Genomic DNA, 19,029 nt, shown 5'->3' with positions numbered 1-19,029 from the left:
TTAAAATAATAAGAATATTTCAATAATATTAAACATTGTGTTTTTTCTGTGAGCAAAATTAACCTTAAAACCTTTAAGAAAACTTAAATATAAATAATAGGATAAATGTATATGTGTGTGTGTGTGTGTGTGTGTGAATGTTTGTAAGTGTGTGGAAATATTCGATGGGCCCTGGAGGATGGACCTACTTGAAATACTGCAGATATCAAATTGTGCTGAAAGGAAACATTCCTTTATTTTTAAAAAGAAATATTCAAATTCAAAGATTTTCGAAAATTCACTTGCTTCGACCATAATAACAAATTTTACTTTCCCTCCATGGACAACCGAAAATTTTCACACTGTATATATGTGTGTGCTGGAATGTGTGTGCATGTTTTGTGTGTGTAACTACATATATATGTCTATGCTGTTTATGTGTACCTATGTTTGAAAATCACCGTATTTAGTTGAAGAAAATCACAGTATTTTAGGTGCTAAATGCTAATGCATCACGCATAGTAACATTATACAGGGTGTCCCAAAAAGTAGTGATGAACGGAAGCTGGGAGGTAGAGGACCTAGAGGGCTATCCGAATCACCCCATGTATGTTATGCGACTTTTCGTATTTTCGGAGTTATGACGTTTTTTTTTCAATTTTTCACCTATCGCCGAGTACGATGATATTTTCACTCATGGTGACGTCAATTGTTGCGCTAGATGCTTGATTTTTTTTTGTTTGCTAAGCTGAAAGATAGGCCAATTCAGTATGGTAACATTTACTATCTAATGAAAATCTCTGTGTGAAAATCTCTGTGTGAAAATCTCTGTGTGAAAATCTCTGTGTGAAAATCTCTGTGTGAAAATCTCTGTGTGAAAATCTCTGTGTGAAAATCTCTGTGAGAAAAGCTCTGTGTGAAAATCGCTGTGTGAAAATCTCTGTGTGAAAATCTCTGTGTGAAAATCTCTGTGTGAAAATCTGTGCCTGTCGCTCGCGACTGGCACAGATTAAATTCTTTTTTTTGTTCCATTCGAAGATCTAACGATAGTAAATGTTACCATACTGAATTGGCCTATCTTTCAGCTTAGCAAAAAAAAAAAATCAAGCATCTAGTGCAACAATTGACGTCACCATGAGTGAAAATATCATCGTACTCGGCGATAGGCGATAGGTGAAAGATTGAAAAAAAACGTCATAACTCCGAAAATACGAAAAGTCGCATAACATACATGGGGGTCATTCGGATAGCCCTCTAGGTCCTCTACCTCCCAGCTTCCGTTCATCACTACTTTTTGGGACACCCTGTATACAACTGCGTGTATACATACGTCTGTCTGTGTGTTTATATGTATATGTGTGAATGCTTTATGTGTTTATGTTCATGTTTGGTTAAATGTGTGTATGTATGTGTATGTAAATCACCAATCGTATTTTGGCGTTAAAGCATCTCGCATAGTAACACTATGTTCGCTATAGAACTGCGAATACCAATCGCGAAAGCCACGAATTGCCTTGTCCGCCCGTACGTAAGGTGGGGAATGAATGTGCTTCTTGTTGTTCCAGATTTTAACGTCACGATCGAACTGTATAGGTAAAGGTATTCTTATAAATGACAAATTTATTTATTTATTTGAATTCTTTATTATACTGCCAACAAAAAATATAATTACTATTATATTTAAAGGTCAGAAAAAATCCAGAGGCGGGATTCGAACCCACGTACTTCACCTTATAATGTATATAATATCAAGTACGAGACAAAAATTGAAAAATAGCTGAATGTATGTGATAGATTTGAAGGTAAGTTGCGATAAATTAAAAAATAAACCAGAATTTTTAAAGATATTAAAAATTACAAAAGTCTATGCCTCCAAATCAAAAATACCAGACAAGAAAGACTTTTTTGAAGGGAAACTTCTTTATCGGGGTTGGAAAAAAAATTAAGTGTAACATTTTTTCGTGCGTGACATTTTTCCGTTCGCGCCATCTTTTTCTTATCCCTACCACGCGTGATTCGACGTATTTCTGTAAAGTTGCATATAGTAAATATTTTTTTGAAAAATAAAGAAGTTTCACTTCTTACGTGTGTACACTGGTACATGCAAACATTTTTTTTATATAATTGAAAGAAAAAACTATTTATTCACTTAAATATCTTACCTGTTTAGCCTCAATCAACGCCATAGGGCTGATCAGAACAGCGTTCCAAGTTGGCGAATAAACCCTATGTATTATTTTTTGTAACATTGGTCCCAAAGGAGTTATAGATTGTACTATGAAAAATGGACCGAATAATGTATCGAAAGATAATCGGACGTGGGCTGGACCGATCTGAAATCATGATTTTAGTAATATTTCTATTTCACCCAAAAAGCAATGATTTTGATGGGGGTTTTTTATAGTCTGTCCACTATAAGAATTGCTTTTTGACAGCTCGACGGGTGATACCAGAAGTGATGTCTAAAAGATTATCGATTGTGATACAATTTCATCAATTATAAATTCAAAATATTATCAAAAATCGAATTAGGTACGTAAATAATAATTACAACGTAAATGTACTAAAAAGATATGTGATAATAAGACCACATATCTTTGAATTTTATGTTAAAACTAAACTAAACTAATATTTTATTATTTATTGGTTTCTATCTTACAATTTGGTTGTCTTTATGTTTAAATGATATAACTTATTAGAAGAGTTTTTCTGTATCGGATATATTTTAAAGAGTATTTCTATCGATTATTATAATCTATCGACCCATCATTGAATAATTCTGTGTAGACATCACTAAGTGGGCGGGGCCGGTCCATGAAGTACAATAATTATTTGTATGACATTTTAACATAGACAATACAATCCTTCATAGGCGTGGAGCTGTCAAAAAGCAAATAATATAATGGACAGAGTATAATAGATAGAGTGATATTTTATTATACAGGGTGTCCCGTAAGTAGTGGACCAACGGGTTATGGGGAGTAGAGGGACTTATTATCTAACAAAAATACTAAAATTTATTGTCCTAAACCATAAAGTTTTTGATTTATGCTTTATTTAAAAAATTTGATAAAAATATCATCCACGTAAGCTTAATATGAACTTTTACCATTTCTGTTTTTATTTTATTCTTATTTTTTTGTTCAAGGTTGTTAAGAATACATAAGTCTTCCTAATTAAAATGATACTCATGCATAATTAACAACAACAACAAAATTAGACCAAAAAATAGGTAAAATTTTACGTTTTAAAAATTTACGGACTGAAGTTTGAACAAAGCTGGTGTAAAAAAAATGTATGGTGACCCTGTGAAACTTTATTTTAAAAACTTCTACATCTCATACAAATTACAAAAAGGTATAATTGTTTGGTATAAAGTATTTAAAAAGATGTTAAATTGGCGTACAACATTCAAATTAGAAATTATCAGGTAAAGTTATTCCGAGAATTATTGCCTTTATGGGCGCGCGCTGGAATTCTTTTGTATTGTTTCTGGCCAATCATAGACGATACTTGAACCCACTATTATTTTCTTTGACTTTCAACTATTTCAGTGACTTGCTTATAGCTCGGAACTACACGCGTGTTTAGCTTGAATCCGTCATTACGATATTATTCTTTGTTGAAGTACGCTTGAATTGGACACTGATTTTGCTTGTGATTTGGATGTTGTTCGGCTTTGGTTTTTTGAAGGAAAATTCCTATTACATACACTCCACGTGAATATGCAGAAAAATGTTTTTTATTTATGGACTCAGTGATGGAAATGCTCGACAAGCAGCACGTGTTTATCGTGAGCGTTATCCCAATCGGGATTGCTATCCTGATAACCGATTCTTTCTCAGAGTAAATAACGCATACCATGAAGGTCGTATTCCTGGAATTGGAAATCGAATAGGAAGACCTAGATCAGTCGATGATCGTCTAATATTGACAGAAGTAGAAGAAGATCCTTCAACTAGTACTCGCCGTATTGCTAGACGCACTGGTGTACCAAGAAGTACAGTGCATCGCATATTGAAGAGAAGTGATTTGCACCCGTATCATGTACGAGTGAGCAAGGTGCATGCAAGCAACCAGGTGATTATCAACGACGAATTAATTTTTGCCGAGAGATGCTTGATGCTTGGATCAAATTTTTTTTAACTCAATAATTTTTTTAACATTTCTGCATATTCACGTGGAGTGTATGTATTAGGCAATTTCCTTCAAAAAACTAAATTCGAACAATATCCAAATCACAAGCAAAATCAGTGTCCAATTCAAGCGTACTTCAACAAAGAATAATATCGTAATGACGGGATCAAGTTAAATACGCGTGTAGTTCCGAGCTATAAGCAAGTCACTGAAATAGTTGAAAGTCAAAGAAAATAATAGTGGGTTCAAGTATCGTCTATGATTGGCCAGAAACAATACAAAAGAATTCCAGCGCGCGCCCATAAAGGCAATAATTCTCGGAATAACTTAATGAGTTGACTACCTGATAATTTCTAATTTGAATGTTGTACGCCAATTTAACATTTTTTTAAATACTTTATACCAAACAATTATACCTTTTTGTAATTTGTATGAGATGTAGAAGTTTTTAAAATAAAGTTTCACAGGGTCACCATACATTTTTTTTACACCAGCTTTGTTCAAACTTCAGTCCGTAAATTTTTAAAACGTAAAATTTTACCTATTTTTTGGTCTAATTTTGTTGTTGTTGTTAATTATGCTTGAGTATCATTTTAATTAGGAAGACTTATGTATTCTTAACAACCTTGAACAAAAAAAATAAGAATAAAATAAAAACAGAAATGGTAAAAGTTCATATTAAGCTTACGTGGATGATATTTTTATCAAATTTTTTAAATAAAGCATAAATCAAAAACTTTATGGTTTAGGACAATAAATTTTAGTATTTTTGTTAGATAATAAGTCCCTCTACTCCCCATAACCCGTTGGTCCACTACTTACGGGACACCCTGTATAATTTACTAGCGGTCCGCCCCGGCTTCGCCCGTGGTACATATTTCGCAATAAAAGGTAGCCTATGTTCTTTCTCAGGGTCTAAAGATTATCTGTGCCAAAGTTCATCAAAATCGGTCCAGTAGTTTATGCGTGAAAACCATACATACATACAAACATTTCCTCTTTATAAAATTAGTATAGATAAGGTTTTTGATAATGCGGGCGAAGCCGTGGGCAGAAAGCTAGTATAATATAAATCCTACTAATATCATAAATGCGAAAGTTTGTGAGGATGTGCGAGTGTGTTGTGTGTTTGTTACTCTTTCACGCAAATACTACTGAACCGATTACAATGAAATTTAGCACACATATAGAGGGTAACTTGGAATGACACATAGGATAGGTTTTATCCCGGAGATCCCACGGGAACTCCCGTTCCCGTTTTCATAGAAAAACCCGTATAGTTCCCACTAAGCGGGTTTTTCTGTGAAAACGCAGGTGAAGCCGCGGGTGGAAAGCTATAGTTACTAACATAATTTTGATTATCTAGTTCAACACAACTAATACTATACATTTCGTTTACAAAGAAAAACCCGCATAGTTCCCGTTTCTCTAATATTTCCGGGATAATAAGTATTCTGTCTGATTCTGGGTCTTCAGCTACTTACATACCAAATTTCATTGTAATCGGTTCAGTAGTTTTTCGTGAAAGAGTAACCAACATCCATCCTCAAATTTTCGCATTTATAAAAATTATAATATTAGCTTTTAAGTCACGTACCATTAATGGATCTCTGTCATCTAATTAAATAAATAAATAAATACATATTATAGGACATTATTACACAAATCGACCTAGTCCCACAGTAAGCTCAATTAAGGCTTGTGTTGTAAATTGTTTAAATAAATAAATATTAGTAGGATTAACCTACCTGTTCCACAATACCAGACAAAGGGAATAAATTCATTTTCATAAGAAGAAACTTTTGGTCTATAGTCAGTTTCGCGATGTGCCAGTCGTCTGTTTTTGTCCAACTTGTCGTCCAATAGTGGAAGCCTGGAGAAAGAAATATAGAAAAAAAATGTATGCGTGTACTAGAGTACACACGTAAGAAGTGAAACTTCTTTATGACCTTAAAAATGTCACGCGTACAGCGTAACGCAAAAATGTCACGCGTACGGCGTAACGCAAAAATGTTACACTAAATTTTTGTCCAACCCCGATAACGAAGTTTCACTTCAAAAACTTAAAATAGGTACTTAAAAAAATGCTTTTTTTAATTTTAATGGATTTTAAATCGCACAATATTGTGACTAGAATTCTTAAAAATTAAAAAAGGTGTGTGTGTACTAGTGTACACACGTAAGAAGTGAAACTTCTTTATGACCTTATTTAAAAAAAAATTACTATATGCAACTTTACAGAAATACGTCGAATCACACGTAATAGGGATAAGAAAAAGATGGCGCGTAACGGAAAAATGTCACGCGTAACGAAAAAATGTTACACTAAATTTTTTTCCAACCCCGAAAAGAAGTTTCACTTCAATAAAAAATTGTTCACATTTTCCTCTTAACTAATATTTTTTTTAAATGACCGGATCTTAAGCAATCTCATTTGTAGCTCTATGAATTGTTTTTCTGCAACTTCAAATATAAGTACGTAATTTATAACTCAACTACATATAAGCTTTCCGCCCGCGGCTTCGCCCGCGCAGTCAAAGAAAAACCCGCATAGTTCCCGTTCCCGTGGGATTCCCGTGTCCCGGGTTAAAAAGTAGCCTATGTCCTTTCTCGGGTATCAAAATATCTCTATACCAAATTTCATGCAAATTGGTTCAGTAGTTCAGGAGTGATTGAGTTACAGACAGACAGAGTTACTTTCGCATTTATAATATTAAGTATGGATTTAAGATATTCGTCCTACTATGTACTAATATAAAGGTGAAATGGATGTATGGATGTTTGTTACTCTTTCACGAAAAAACTACTGAACCGATTACAATGAAATTTAGCACACATATAGATGGTAACTTAGATTAACACATAGGATAGGTTTTATCCTGGAAATCCCACGGGAACGGGAACTATGCGGGTTTTTATTTGAAAACGCGGGCGAAGCCGCGGGCGGAAAGCTAGTATTAAATAATTTACATAATAACACTTACCTATAATATCATTAAGAAACGGGAACTCTTTGCCCAAGTTGGTCAATGCATTCAAACCATGCACTGTATGAAGGTGAGACGCGTCTGCTGCGTTTTCTGGGATATCCTGTAAATATTATCAAAATATTATAACTTAAACAGAAAAAATATGAGTGCTATTTCAGTTTGTATGTGGCACATGAAATTGACAATAAATTTACAAAAGTATTTACAATTGATAAAATAGCCAAATAGCCCAACTACGATGTTCTAACAAATCTATACTAATATTAGGAAATAATATTGTAATACTGTGCTAATATTATAAAGCTGACGAGTTTGTTTATTTGAACGCGCTAATCTCGGGAACTGCTGGTCCGATTTGAAAAATTCTTTCTGTGTTAGATAGACCATTTATTGAGGAAGGCTATAGGCTATATATAATTATTAATTACGCTAAGACCGATAGGAGCTGAGCACTGCGGGTAAAACCGCGGTGCGCAGCTTGTATTTAATATTGTCATCTTTTGTCCACTTTAATTAATGTTCTGTTTACAAGGGCTAAACAGAAGATTTTATTATTTTTTGACGATTACACATTAATTATAAAATATAAGACATTTAACGGATTTTAAACTTGATTAATATATTAATTATACTAGTTATTACAATAAACATTTATTATTATTTTATCTCGACGCTAAACATTTTACATCCGTATAAGGCTTTTCACCAATAATGTGCGAGGATGTGTAGGAATATGTTTGTAAAGAACCAATCATATAGCTTCATTTAGTTTGAAATATGAAGCGATACTATTGGTGGAAAATTACCCTAAGGGCGCTTGTGCACTACAAGGAATTTTACTGTCCGGCATTCCGATTTTTTACGGTCCGGTGTGGCATGAAAAAACCGATGAATTGCTTGTGCACCTGTCCGTCTTTACTCGGATCAGTGCGGTACAGTTCAAGGAAGTATGGCGGTATAATGCTATCATAAATGATTGTTTTTGCATTTTACAAGAAACGAGTAAAAATATAGAAGGTGAAATATTATATTACTTCGTTATAATAAAAAGTAAAGTTCCGTAAGAGATTTAAAATGCGTGTTTCACTTATTTATTTTAATCGGTGACGAGGAGCTAAAGCTATTCCCACTTGAACTTTAACTTACCAACACTTACTTAGATAATAATTATAGGTCAATGCTTGGTCAATGTATATAAAATAACCATACCAACTTCTCAAATCTCATTGCCAGCTAAAAGAAAGTAAAACAAGAGCTTGTTTTCAATTGGCATATGCAATAAAAAGAGTAAAATCCAAGCAAGTGGGCACTCGAAAACAATTATACCTATAGCGACTCGTAAACTCAAAAAACCATCCGGAATAGGGAAAAGTAAAATGTCGGACAGTAAAATTACGTATAGTGCACAAGCTAGTATTTAGATTAATTGCGTGCCATACCGGACCGTAAAAAATCGGAATGCCGGACCGTAAAATTCCTTGTAGTGGACAAACGCCCTAATTCGTGTTTAAAATCCATTACCTTTTTAAATTTCTAGAGCCGGTGTATCTAACCGGAATCCTTGGTAAATGTTAAAAATGTTATGACGATTCAAAAGTGCTTTTATAAGAAGTCAAATTGAATAAAAAAAGACGGGTTGCACTGGGGGAGTGCCGGCAGAAGTGAAAACTTGATTATTAACGTTGAGCATGTTTGATATTTTGGAATGGTATCCGTCTTACGCTTTTTCGATCAGGTCACGTGTCCTGACGCGAGTTTAAGATTTTATACCCATTACAGAAAAAGTGCTCAACGCCGCTAAAGAAGTTTTCACTTCAATAAATGTTTGAGTTTGAACTTACCCGTATATGTGTGCCAACAATAAACTCATTCCTACCCCTTAACCCCCAAGATTTAATCTTATCTACTTCAGGGACGGTCCACTGTGGGGGTCGACCCTCAACATCATACCAGACCCAAACGGCACCATCTAATTCCGTTGAATGCCAGGTTTTTAGTGTCACTTTTGGTACTGAAATAATAATAAAAAAATGTGTGCGTGTACTAGTACACGTAAGAAGTGAAACTTCTTTATGACCTTAAAAATGTCACGAGTATGGCGTAACGCAAAAATTGCACGCGTACGGCGTAACGCAAAAATGTCACGCGTACGGCGTAACGCAAAAATGTTACACTAAATTTTTGTCCAACCCCGATAAAGAAGTTTCACTTCAATAAAACTTGACTTGACTGACCGGTTGGCTTGGTTGGTAGTGATCCAAGCCAGAGGTCGTGGGTTCGATTCCCACCCGGGGCAAATATTTGTGTGATGAACATAGATGTTTGCTCTGTGTCTGGGTGTTGATTATTTATATAAGTATTTATTTAAAATTATATATGTATGTTTATCAGCTATCTGGTTTCCATAACACAAGCGAAAGCTTAGTATGGGATCAGATCGTGCCGTGTGTGAAAATTGTCCTGAAATATTTATTTATTTATAACTAGCGGTCCGCCCCGGCTTCGCCCGAGGTACATGTTTACGTTTTCTCTACATAAGAACCATCCTCGTACTTCAAGGAATATAATAAAAAAAGAATTATCGAAATCGGTTCAGCCGTTCTCGATTTATGCGCTTACCAACACATTTTGCGATTCATTTTTATATATAAGATAATGGAGTAACTAGACTATAATTATGGAAGTTTTTGAATAGTTATAACACAAATAAATGGTAAAGTCATGAGTTACGATTCACGTTTTATTACTTGATAAGTAATTGATACGTTTTAGAATCGTAATAATATCTTTATAAAATAATTGTCATTTGAGAAAAGCTCCGGTGGGACTACATTGAATGCCGTATGTAATAAACTAAGGGCCGATTTTTCAATGCTTGGATAAAACTTATCCGTCCAATAAAGTATTACCACAGAATACATAATAGTAGCTAAACGCTACAGAACGGACACTCTCCGCCTCCCGCCAAAATTAAACTTACCTCACCCCCGCGCGATCAGACATAAAATGGGCCATATTTTTCTGCAAGGACGATACGCAACGAAGATTGACAACATTAATCAAATTGACTTAAAGTGATTTTATTATTTTGGATTTGTGATTATCGTTTTTCGTAGAAAATGGTTAGATATTGTGCTGTTTACGGATGTATTTCATCAGAAAAACGCGAATTTTTTTTTACGCTAGTCACAAATGTGCCAACCATAAAGCGTTAACACACACATTTGCAGTCTCTACAGTGTGACTGTCAAAACGATCATTTTGTATGGAGTGTCCAGGGTGTGGTATTACTATCTACACGATAAAATTAAAATGTCACGTAAACTGTCAAATACGGGCAATTAGAATACGTTTTTAAAATGGTAGTTTTTATACATTATTCGATGAATAAGTTTTATCCAAGCATTGAAAAATCGGCCCTTAGTTGGTAAAAATTTAAATTGTTATTTAATCAAACTCTTATAGCAGTTTCTTGTAAATTAAGAGATTAGTATAGTTAAAATAATATTGAACATTATGTATACCTATACAGTACACATATTTACCAGACACTTTCTGTGGATCATAACTTTTACCAGACGCTTTAAAACTCAACAAAAAAATATGTTATGTTTAAATTTACCTTTAAAATAATCAATTAAATATACTTACTAGTCTTTGTATCAGGTATATAAGTGCATTCTCCATTTTCCCCGAACCTCCACAAGTGAAAGGGGCATTCTATACAATTGCCCCTGACTGCCCCACCGGACCCGAAACTTGCCCCTAAATGGGGGCAATATGCGTCTACTACCCTTGCAACACCATCCTCTCCACGATAGATACAGAAGTTTTGCCCTAAAATATAAAAATGAAAGTATTACAAGCGTTATTACAAATATAATATTAATCTATACTAATATTATAAAGCTGAAGAGTTTGTTTGTTTGTTTGAACGCGCTAATCTTAGGAATTTTCATTGCAATCGGTTCAGTAGTATTTGCGTGAAAGAGTAACAAATATACGTACATACATACATCCTCACAAACTTTCGCATTTATGATATTAGTAGGACATGTTTTAGCTAAACATGGTGTAAAACTGAATTATATTTTACCATGCTTACTCGAAAATAAATGAATTTGAATTTTATAATTTGAAAAACACGTCACACGTAAATTTACGCAACATTAATTTTTAGTATCGTCCGTGAAAATATTGCTTCAAACACGTGTAAGTAAAAAACATTATTTAGAGTACATTTAGTACGAATTACATGACCAATTTAACACGCCTTTTTGTGTTTTGAAAATTTTAGTGGCACATGGCTTGAAATGGTTGGGTTAAAGCTTTCCGCCCGCTTTGTCTAAAACCTAATCTATACTAATATTATAAAGCTAAAGAATTTTTTGTTTGAACGCGTGAATCTCAGGAACTACTGGTCCGATTTGAAAAATTATTTAACTGTTAGATAACCTATTCATCGAGGAAGGCTGTATGTAATCTTGCTAAGACCAACAGGAGCAGAGCACTGCGGGTAAAACCGCGGAGCACAGCTAGTATAATATAAAATTGAATCGCAATAGGTATGTGTTGGTAAGCGCATAACTCGAAAACGGATGAACCTATTTCGTAAATTCAAATTCACAAAATTATAAATTAGGTTTTAAATTCTATTTTTTAAAGCTTATTTAAAACTTACCCAATGCATCAATCGAAGCGACTCCCCCTATCTTCAGATCCCGACTTTCAACTAATTCATACCATCCATTCGGATAAGGAGGGGGGATCTTTTCCCCCACGGCACGATTCCTTTGGGACCTTTTTATGTGTAAAGTCCTGTCGATTCCCTTTGTGTGAGGGATGTGGTCGAAACCGAGGGAAGTATATTCCTGTAAGGAAATTGTATTTCGAATTATTAAGTTTAATTATAATTTATAATGTACTACCTTCCAACGGCTTCGCCCGCGTTTTCAAAGAAAAACCCGCATAGTTCCCGTTCCTGTGGGATTTCCAGGATGAAACCTATTATTTGTGTTAATCCAAGTTACCCTCTATATATGTGCTAAATTTCATTGTTATCGGTTCTATAGTATTTGCGTGAAAGAGTAACAAACACACACATCCTCACAAACTTTCGCATTTATAATATTATCTATCTATTAGGATGGGATAATGTGTCGCGGAGGAATTCTAACCAATACCCGCGGCCCCATCATTAAAGCGGCTCGACGGGACACAGTGGGGTTTTAGTCGGTAAGAATCCGACATAACCCACGGCTCCTTCCCCGGGGGCCGTGGGTATCTTTGGAAGATTTCCCCACTATAAAAAAAAGGATGGGATAATGCGATAAACTCATAAAATTATTTTGATAAGGGAGAAAAGAAGCTATAGAATCTGTAATGCATAAAATACCTATCTGAAAAAGAGCAGATATTTTTTCCTAAAAAATCTACTCGTAATATAAGTTATGCGTGTAAATATTATTTTGTGTTGTATTTGTTTTATATTGACGTTAATTAGAAGTAATATAATTATTACATAAACGACAAATAAATATTACACTCCTTTTAGGATTGTGCTAAAATTTTCATAGAAAATTATCAATGTTTTTGCGAAACAATATGACATAATATAATGTCAATTATTGAATTGTCTAGACGAAGTACATTCAAGGTTAGAAATAATTTGCAACTAGATGAAAATTAGTAGCATTTATCATTTATATAAAAATTATAAACAATATGTTAATAGTGTTATATTGATAATCTCCGGATATAAATACTACTAGCTTTCCGCCCGCGGCTTCGCCCGCGTCTCCAAAGAAAAACCCGCATAGTTCCCGTTCCCGTGGGATTTCCGAGATAAAACATATTATCCTATATCCTCCAAGTCCTCTATATGTGCGCTTAATTTCATTGTAATCCGTTCTGTAGTATTTGCGTGAAAGAGTAACAAACATACATACACACACATACATCTTTCACATTTATATTATTAGTAGGATAAGTAGGGTAGGATAGGATATTTTAAGTGAATACAGGCAAATACAAAATCAAAGCATTTTCATGGGCATGTCACACGTCTACAGACACAGTCAACGCAGTCAATGGTTGCTATAGCAACAAGACAACTTACAAGTTACATAGATGAACTTACATTTTTAATCGAATCTTTAGACCAAACGAACATAGAGCTGGATCAAGAGAAAGAGCATTCTTTCGTCATCTTTTAGTGTAAACGAAACCTCGCATTCAGTGTTGTTCAGTATTAGAACATTGCATAGAATCTTTTCGAACGCACTAAGAACAACGAAAGGATGCTCTACGCCTGTTTACACTAAAATAATGTGACATAGTGGGGTTATAATGAGCATTCGCTCGTTTGATCTAAAGTCTAAATGCATCGTTACAAATTATCGTATTCCAATGAATGCCTAGGGGCTTTTTTTTATCCTAACTAATATTATAAATGCGAAAGTAACTCTGTCTCCTTGATTTGCATGAAATTTGCTACAGAGACAGCTTTAAACTGAGAAAGGATATAGGATAGGTTTTTCCCAGAAGTTTCACGGGAACAGGAACTATGCGGGTTTCTTTGACGAAGTCGAGAGCGGAAAACTAGTGATTTATAAAAGAATGTTGACAAGCACTTTGTAATTATATTAATCGTATGTACACTAAGTATGTTAATGTGAATATATGCTTCACAGTGGGCAGCGTTGGGCGAGTAAATGCAATCACGATAGAGCCTAAATGTCTTATCGGCCTTCATTGTATATGTTTATCCATAATCGCCTTAATGACGGCAAACATCGACGATCGTTTGTTGGGCCAACACTGCCCATTGTGTAGAGGGCCTATTAATTGCCTGCGCATGTATGTATATTAAGAAATGTATATTATTCATAATAATATTAAATAAAAAATAATTAGGCGTCACGTGAAGGTATTAACGCAGAGAGTGGAACGAATTTATTCAAATTTAAAATAACGGTGATGTACTACCAAATTATTATTTCAAATACAATAGGTAATTATTTATATTAATTTAGATAAACTTATGCAAATTAATAAAAAGGCCTAACTATGTACAGTTTTAATAAGTTGTAAAAAAACGCTTTCTCTGTAATAATTCAATTATTATTTTCATTTAATATTTAAATAAATTATCTATACAGGGTGTAATCGTTAAGTGTGCACAAGCGATTATTCCGTAACTATTGCATATATCAAAAAACTTTAAATTGATATCGAAAGTACTTAACCTAATGAGTAAAATGACCATAATAAATTTAAAAAATAAAACGAGAAGTATCCAAAAATGTTACATTTAACGCTCCCATACAATTTATTTCCCATACATTTTGTATTCATAGCAGATTTTCGAAGTGACGTCCTCATTGTGCAATACAGTGAGGAACTCTATTTACAGTTTTTAAATGAACTTCAAATTTGCGACGCTATTAAAGCAGAAAACCAAAAAATGAAAGAAAAAGCTAAAATCTTTCTTATGTACATGGGATATTCATATCTCATACTAAATGTATGGGAGGGTTTGAAGTTATTTTTTTAGATATTTCTCGATTTATTTTTAAAAATTTATTATGACCATTTTATTCATGAGGTTAAGTACTTTTGATATCAGTTTAAAGTTTTTTGATATCTCTTATAGTTACGGAATAATCGCCTATGCACACTTTACGATTACACCCTGTATAATAAAATGAATCGCCAAATGTGTTGCTTAGCGTAAAACTTGAAAACGGCTCGACTTAGTCCGCAATTTTATTACGTTTTTATAAAGGCACAAGGAAGGTCTTATGGAGAGAAAGCACGAAAAAGGGTCAATAGGGCAGAACAATGTCTGCTTGGTATTTATTAAATAAATATTAAAATAATATGATCAGTTAGTTTCACAACCTTTTTTCTGGATATCTTCTGTATATTGTTTATTTACTTTTACTGTTAAATTGTTACTTATCTGTTAAATTGAAATATCAGAATATCTAAAATACTTTTACAAGCTTGAAACCCGCGGCTTTGTCCGCGTAATCAATGAAAATTGAAATAATGAGAATTTTCACCGCTGTAAAAAGCAATATTTTAGCCTCCTAACTATTTCAACACAAATAGGTATTATATTTTGCCTACTAATATTATAAATGCGAAAGTTTGTGAGGATGGATGTATGTGTATGTTTGTTACTCTTTCACGCAAATACACCGACAACACCAAAAGAATTTATCAAATCAGACCAGTATTTCCTGAGATTAGCGCGTTCAAACAAACAAACAAACTCTTTAGCTTTATAAAATTAAGTAGATAGGTATAGATGAAAGCTAAAATGAAAGCTAAAATAACTAAGCTTTGTTTTAGTTTCTTACTAGATTTCCTCCCGCGGCTTCGCCCGCGTTTTCAAAGGAAAACCCGCATAGTTCCCGTTCTCGTGGGATTTCCGGGATAAAACCTATCCTATGTGTTAATCCAAGTTACCCTCTATATGTGTGCTAAATTTCATTGTAATCGGTTCAGTAGTTTTTACGTGAAAGAGTACCTAACAAACATCCATACATCCATACATCCATACAAACTTTCGCCTTTATAATATAAGATTAAAGTGTTTTAATATGACAAGACTATGTAGATTTAGAAAAGCTAGTATGGTTTACAAAACCAAGTCATACTTAATTTTATTGTAATTTTAAAAATGCGAAAAAATCTTTTGAAGTAATTGCTGAAAGAAGTTCTTCAAAATTATGTAAATTGGTACAAAACTGTTTACTGTTTAAATAGACGTTGAAATGTTTTTTTTATAATAAATAATAATATTGTAAATACTTATCTAACGTTAATTTTAAAGGCGTTTTTTATTCAAAATTAACAAGCACGACTCCTACATTTTTTTACATAAGTTTTAAATTTAGCACTACTTATATTTTATAAACCTTAATATAAGTAAAACCTTAATTAAAATGGAGACTTATATATATATTATTATAATAAATAGATAGATTTACTTAGGATTTACTTACCCGTATTATGTTTGAAGGCTTCACATATCCGCGATAGAATCCAAAAAGTATCACCATCAAAAGCACAGATAAAACAATCAAATAAAAATAAACATAAATAGCTCCTACAAATGTGTACGTCAAAGACCACAATCCTTGTAAAAGTATAAAAAACATTTCATTCGAATCCCATTTTTCAACAACACATTCTTTTTCCCGCCAAACTTTATGTTCTAAATTTCGGGAATCCATTTTCAAAATGTGCTGTCAATTTTTTTCATCGAATTTTTTTTCTTAATTTTTTGTTCACTGTAAGGCCAGTGACACTTTTTTAATTTAAATATTTTGTTTTAATAAAAATTATTTATTAAATATAGATAAAACAAGAGCAACACTGCTTTACTTAGCATCTATAGTAAAATGAATCCCCACTCCTAAAAGATAAATTCGACTGTGTTTTATATCAATTGCTTCGCTTAATAAGAATTTCAGATTAATACTTTTAGGGTTCCTTTATATTTCTTTTCATTTATTATATCTAGATAACTAAGTAAATTTATTTCATATGCTATTTTAGAACTGTTTAGAACTTAGAGCATTGGTTTAATGCTCTAGACTCTAGAGTCTTAGGTTTAGATTTTAGAATGATGTAATTATTATTGTCTAAGTGTGTGAATTTTACTTAGTGAAACATATTATAAAGTTATTTTTATAAATTTTAAATTTATGATACATGCTAATAAATAAAATTTATGTATCGTTTGTTTGAATACGAATTCGGAGTATTGTGAATAACAACATATTATTATTTTTATTTTTCTGTTTCACTGATCGATTTTCACAACAAGGGACAAGTAGGTGATCAGCCTTCTGTGTTCTGTGTTCTTTTTTTTTTATTCTATCGGGTAGGTCTGAGAATCAGCAAATATCTATTTTTCACATCCCTAAGTAAGCCAGTACAACGTTTGCCGGGACAGCTAGCTGCTTACTGCTTACAATTTAATGCATTATTTTTTATTTAAATTATAATCTATCGGTATGAAGCCGATTAATAGGGAATGTCCTTTCAGTATGATGGGTTAGGTTACGTTCAGCTTTTTTTTTTAAATTAGCAGAAACCGCCCACGTTGACTCATACCTGTAGGCTGCACCTGCCCGAAGTTTGGGAGGTAAATTCTTGGCATAATACATAAATAATGTGTGCGTGTACTAGTGTACACACGTAAGAAGTGAAACTTCTTTATGACCTTATTTTTCAAAAAATAATTTACTATACGCAGAAATACGTCGAATCACGCGTGGTAGGGATAAGAAAAAGATGGCGCGTAACGGAAAAATTTTACACTAAATTTTTTTCCAACCCCGATAAAGAAGTTTCACTTCAATTATTGCGATATTCGCACAGTAACGAAAAATAATGCGTTAACTTTTAGTAAGTACTTGGTTACGGATCCAATTATTCGAAGGCTTGCAATTTTAGATTACAATGTTACGGCGTGACATGTTATATTGTATATGTCGCGTATAACTATGTAAACCAAGGAAAACGGGTTTCATTTTTATATACATAGAAGAAGATTGGTTATATTATACGACATTAAAATTATACGGAACCCACAACAATGTAACAACTCACATTTGACCGTGCGGATTTATTTAGAGGTTTTTATCATCTCATCACAACAACTAATAAGGATGCGAGAAAAACCTCATTAGTTACATACGAAGCATTTTATAGTGCTAATCATGTTCAAAGTTACAAAATTATGTATTTTTTTGTATTTTATTGTTGGTTGAGATATGGTTGAGATAGATAAAAATAATTTGGAAAATCCAAAAGTGCACGCCTCATATTTTTTTTTAATAAATATTTATTAATTATTATTTTTGTTTATTTAATAACAATTAAACCACATCGAATCAGACCCTGAAAAATGAAAGGGTTCTATTCCTGAGCATACTCAAGCGTAAGAGAAAAAAAAAGACTCGATTAGTAAAGTATTTCGGTCGCTATCGTGTTAACAAGAAAAAGGATCCGCACATACAGACACACGGACGTCCAAGACAGAACTTTTTTAAACTGTTTTTTAACTAGTTTAAATAACAAAAATGACATCAAAAATATCATGAACGTTAAAAATAGTGTTTTTTCTTAATATGTGTGTGTATATGTATTATCTTACAAGTGCAATGTATGATACATAAAGACATTTTAAGTTTGAAAAATCAGATGTTTTGCGCGAAGTGACAGTAGTACCCACCTCAACGCTTCGCTTATGAGGCGTGCAATAATAGTTACTCATCTGCCCCCCTAGTCAAGTGGCTTTCTGTTAGCGTAGCGTTCAATAGAATAGACTACGAATGTATGAAATTGACGAAGGCTGTAGATAAACGTATCTACAGCTTACGTCAATGTCATACATTCGTAGTCTATTCTATTGAATGCTACGCTAACAGAAAGCCACTTGACTAGGGGGGCTGGAGAGTAGGAATACCAATTTTGGTAAGGAATTACATTTTTTAAGAATTACCTATTTTAAATAATTAGTCTTACTTTAAAATCTATGTGCATTTTATAATCAAACAAGCTGCGCTTCGCGGTTTCACCCGCGTGGTCTATAGCCTTCTCCGGTAATCCTCATAAACTGACTAGGTACTTAAATTGCTCTAAAGAATTTTTATACATATATGATATATGTACTAGCTTCCGCCCGCGGCTTCGCCCGCGTGGTGTTTTGATAAAAGGTAGCCTAATATGTTCTTGCTCAGGGTCTAAAGATTCGAATTTCATCAAAATCGGTTGAGAGGTTTAGGCGGGAAAGCGTAACAGACAGACAGACAGACAGAGTTACTTTCGCATTTATAATAATAGTAGGGATAAAATAGACAGTTCTTGTAGTTAAGTTATTAATTAAGATCAAAAAAATTTG

The 19,029-nt window shown here is 33.4% G+C and overlaps 1 protein-coding gene across 1 annotated transcript; it reads right to left on the bottom strand.

Moving 5' to 3' along the window:
- Nucleotides 1-1,030: 1,030 nt before the first annotated feature.
- On the bottom strand, nucleotides 1,031-12,301 carry LOC149475141 (cholesterol 7-desaturase nvd-like). The gene is made up of 8 exons (XM_089713732.1): nucleotides 12,290-12,301; nucleotides 11,788-11,977; nucleotides 10,758-10,943; nucleotides 8,948-9,117; nucleotides 7,101-7,206; nucleotides 5,865-5,989; nucleotides 2,142-2,312; nucleotides 1,031-1,564 (listed from the first exon to the last, which is right to left on the bottom strand). Exons 1-8 carry the CDS (start codon nucleotides 12,299-12,301, stop codon nucleotides 1,400-1,402), a joined length of 1,125 nt encoding a protein of 374 aa, XP_089569858.1. The 3' UTR covers nucleotides 1,031-1,399.
- Between the last annotated feature and the right edge of the window lie 6,728 nt (nucleotides 12,302-19,029).

The sequence above is a fragment of the Colias philodice genome, chromosome 31 (genome assembly GCF_061535455.1).
Source record: "Colias philodice isolate Cphi_HAF_F1 chromosome 31, ilColPhil1 Martin Lab GWU primary, whole genome shotgun sequence".
NCBI lineage: Eukaryota > Metazoa > Arthropoda > Insecta > Lepidoptera > Pieridae > Colias > Colias philodice.
The sequence above is the reverse complement of the archived record's forward strand: the minus strand, read 5'-3'. Positions and strand labels throughout refer to the sequence as shown.

What these genes read in the sequence shown, in the direction of transcription:
- LOC149475141 (XM_089713732.1), bottom strand. An exon ending in TATACCTGATACAAAGACTA is followed by an intron (nt 9,118 to 10,757) that starts GTAAGTATATTT and finishes TTATTATTTCAG; the next exon opens with TACCAAAAGTGACACTAAAA. An exon ending in TTGTTGGCACACATATACGG is followed by an intron (nt 7,207 to 8,947) that starts GTAAGTTCAAAC and finishes TAATATTTACAG; the next exon opens with GATATCCCAGAAAACGCAGC.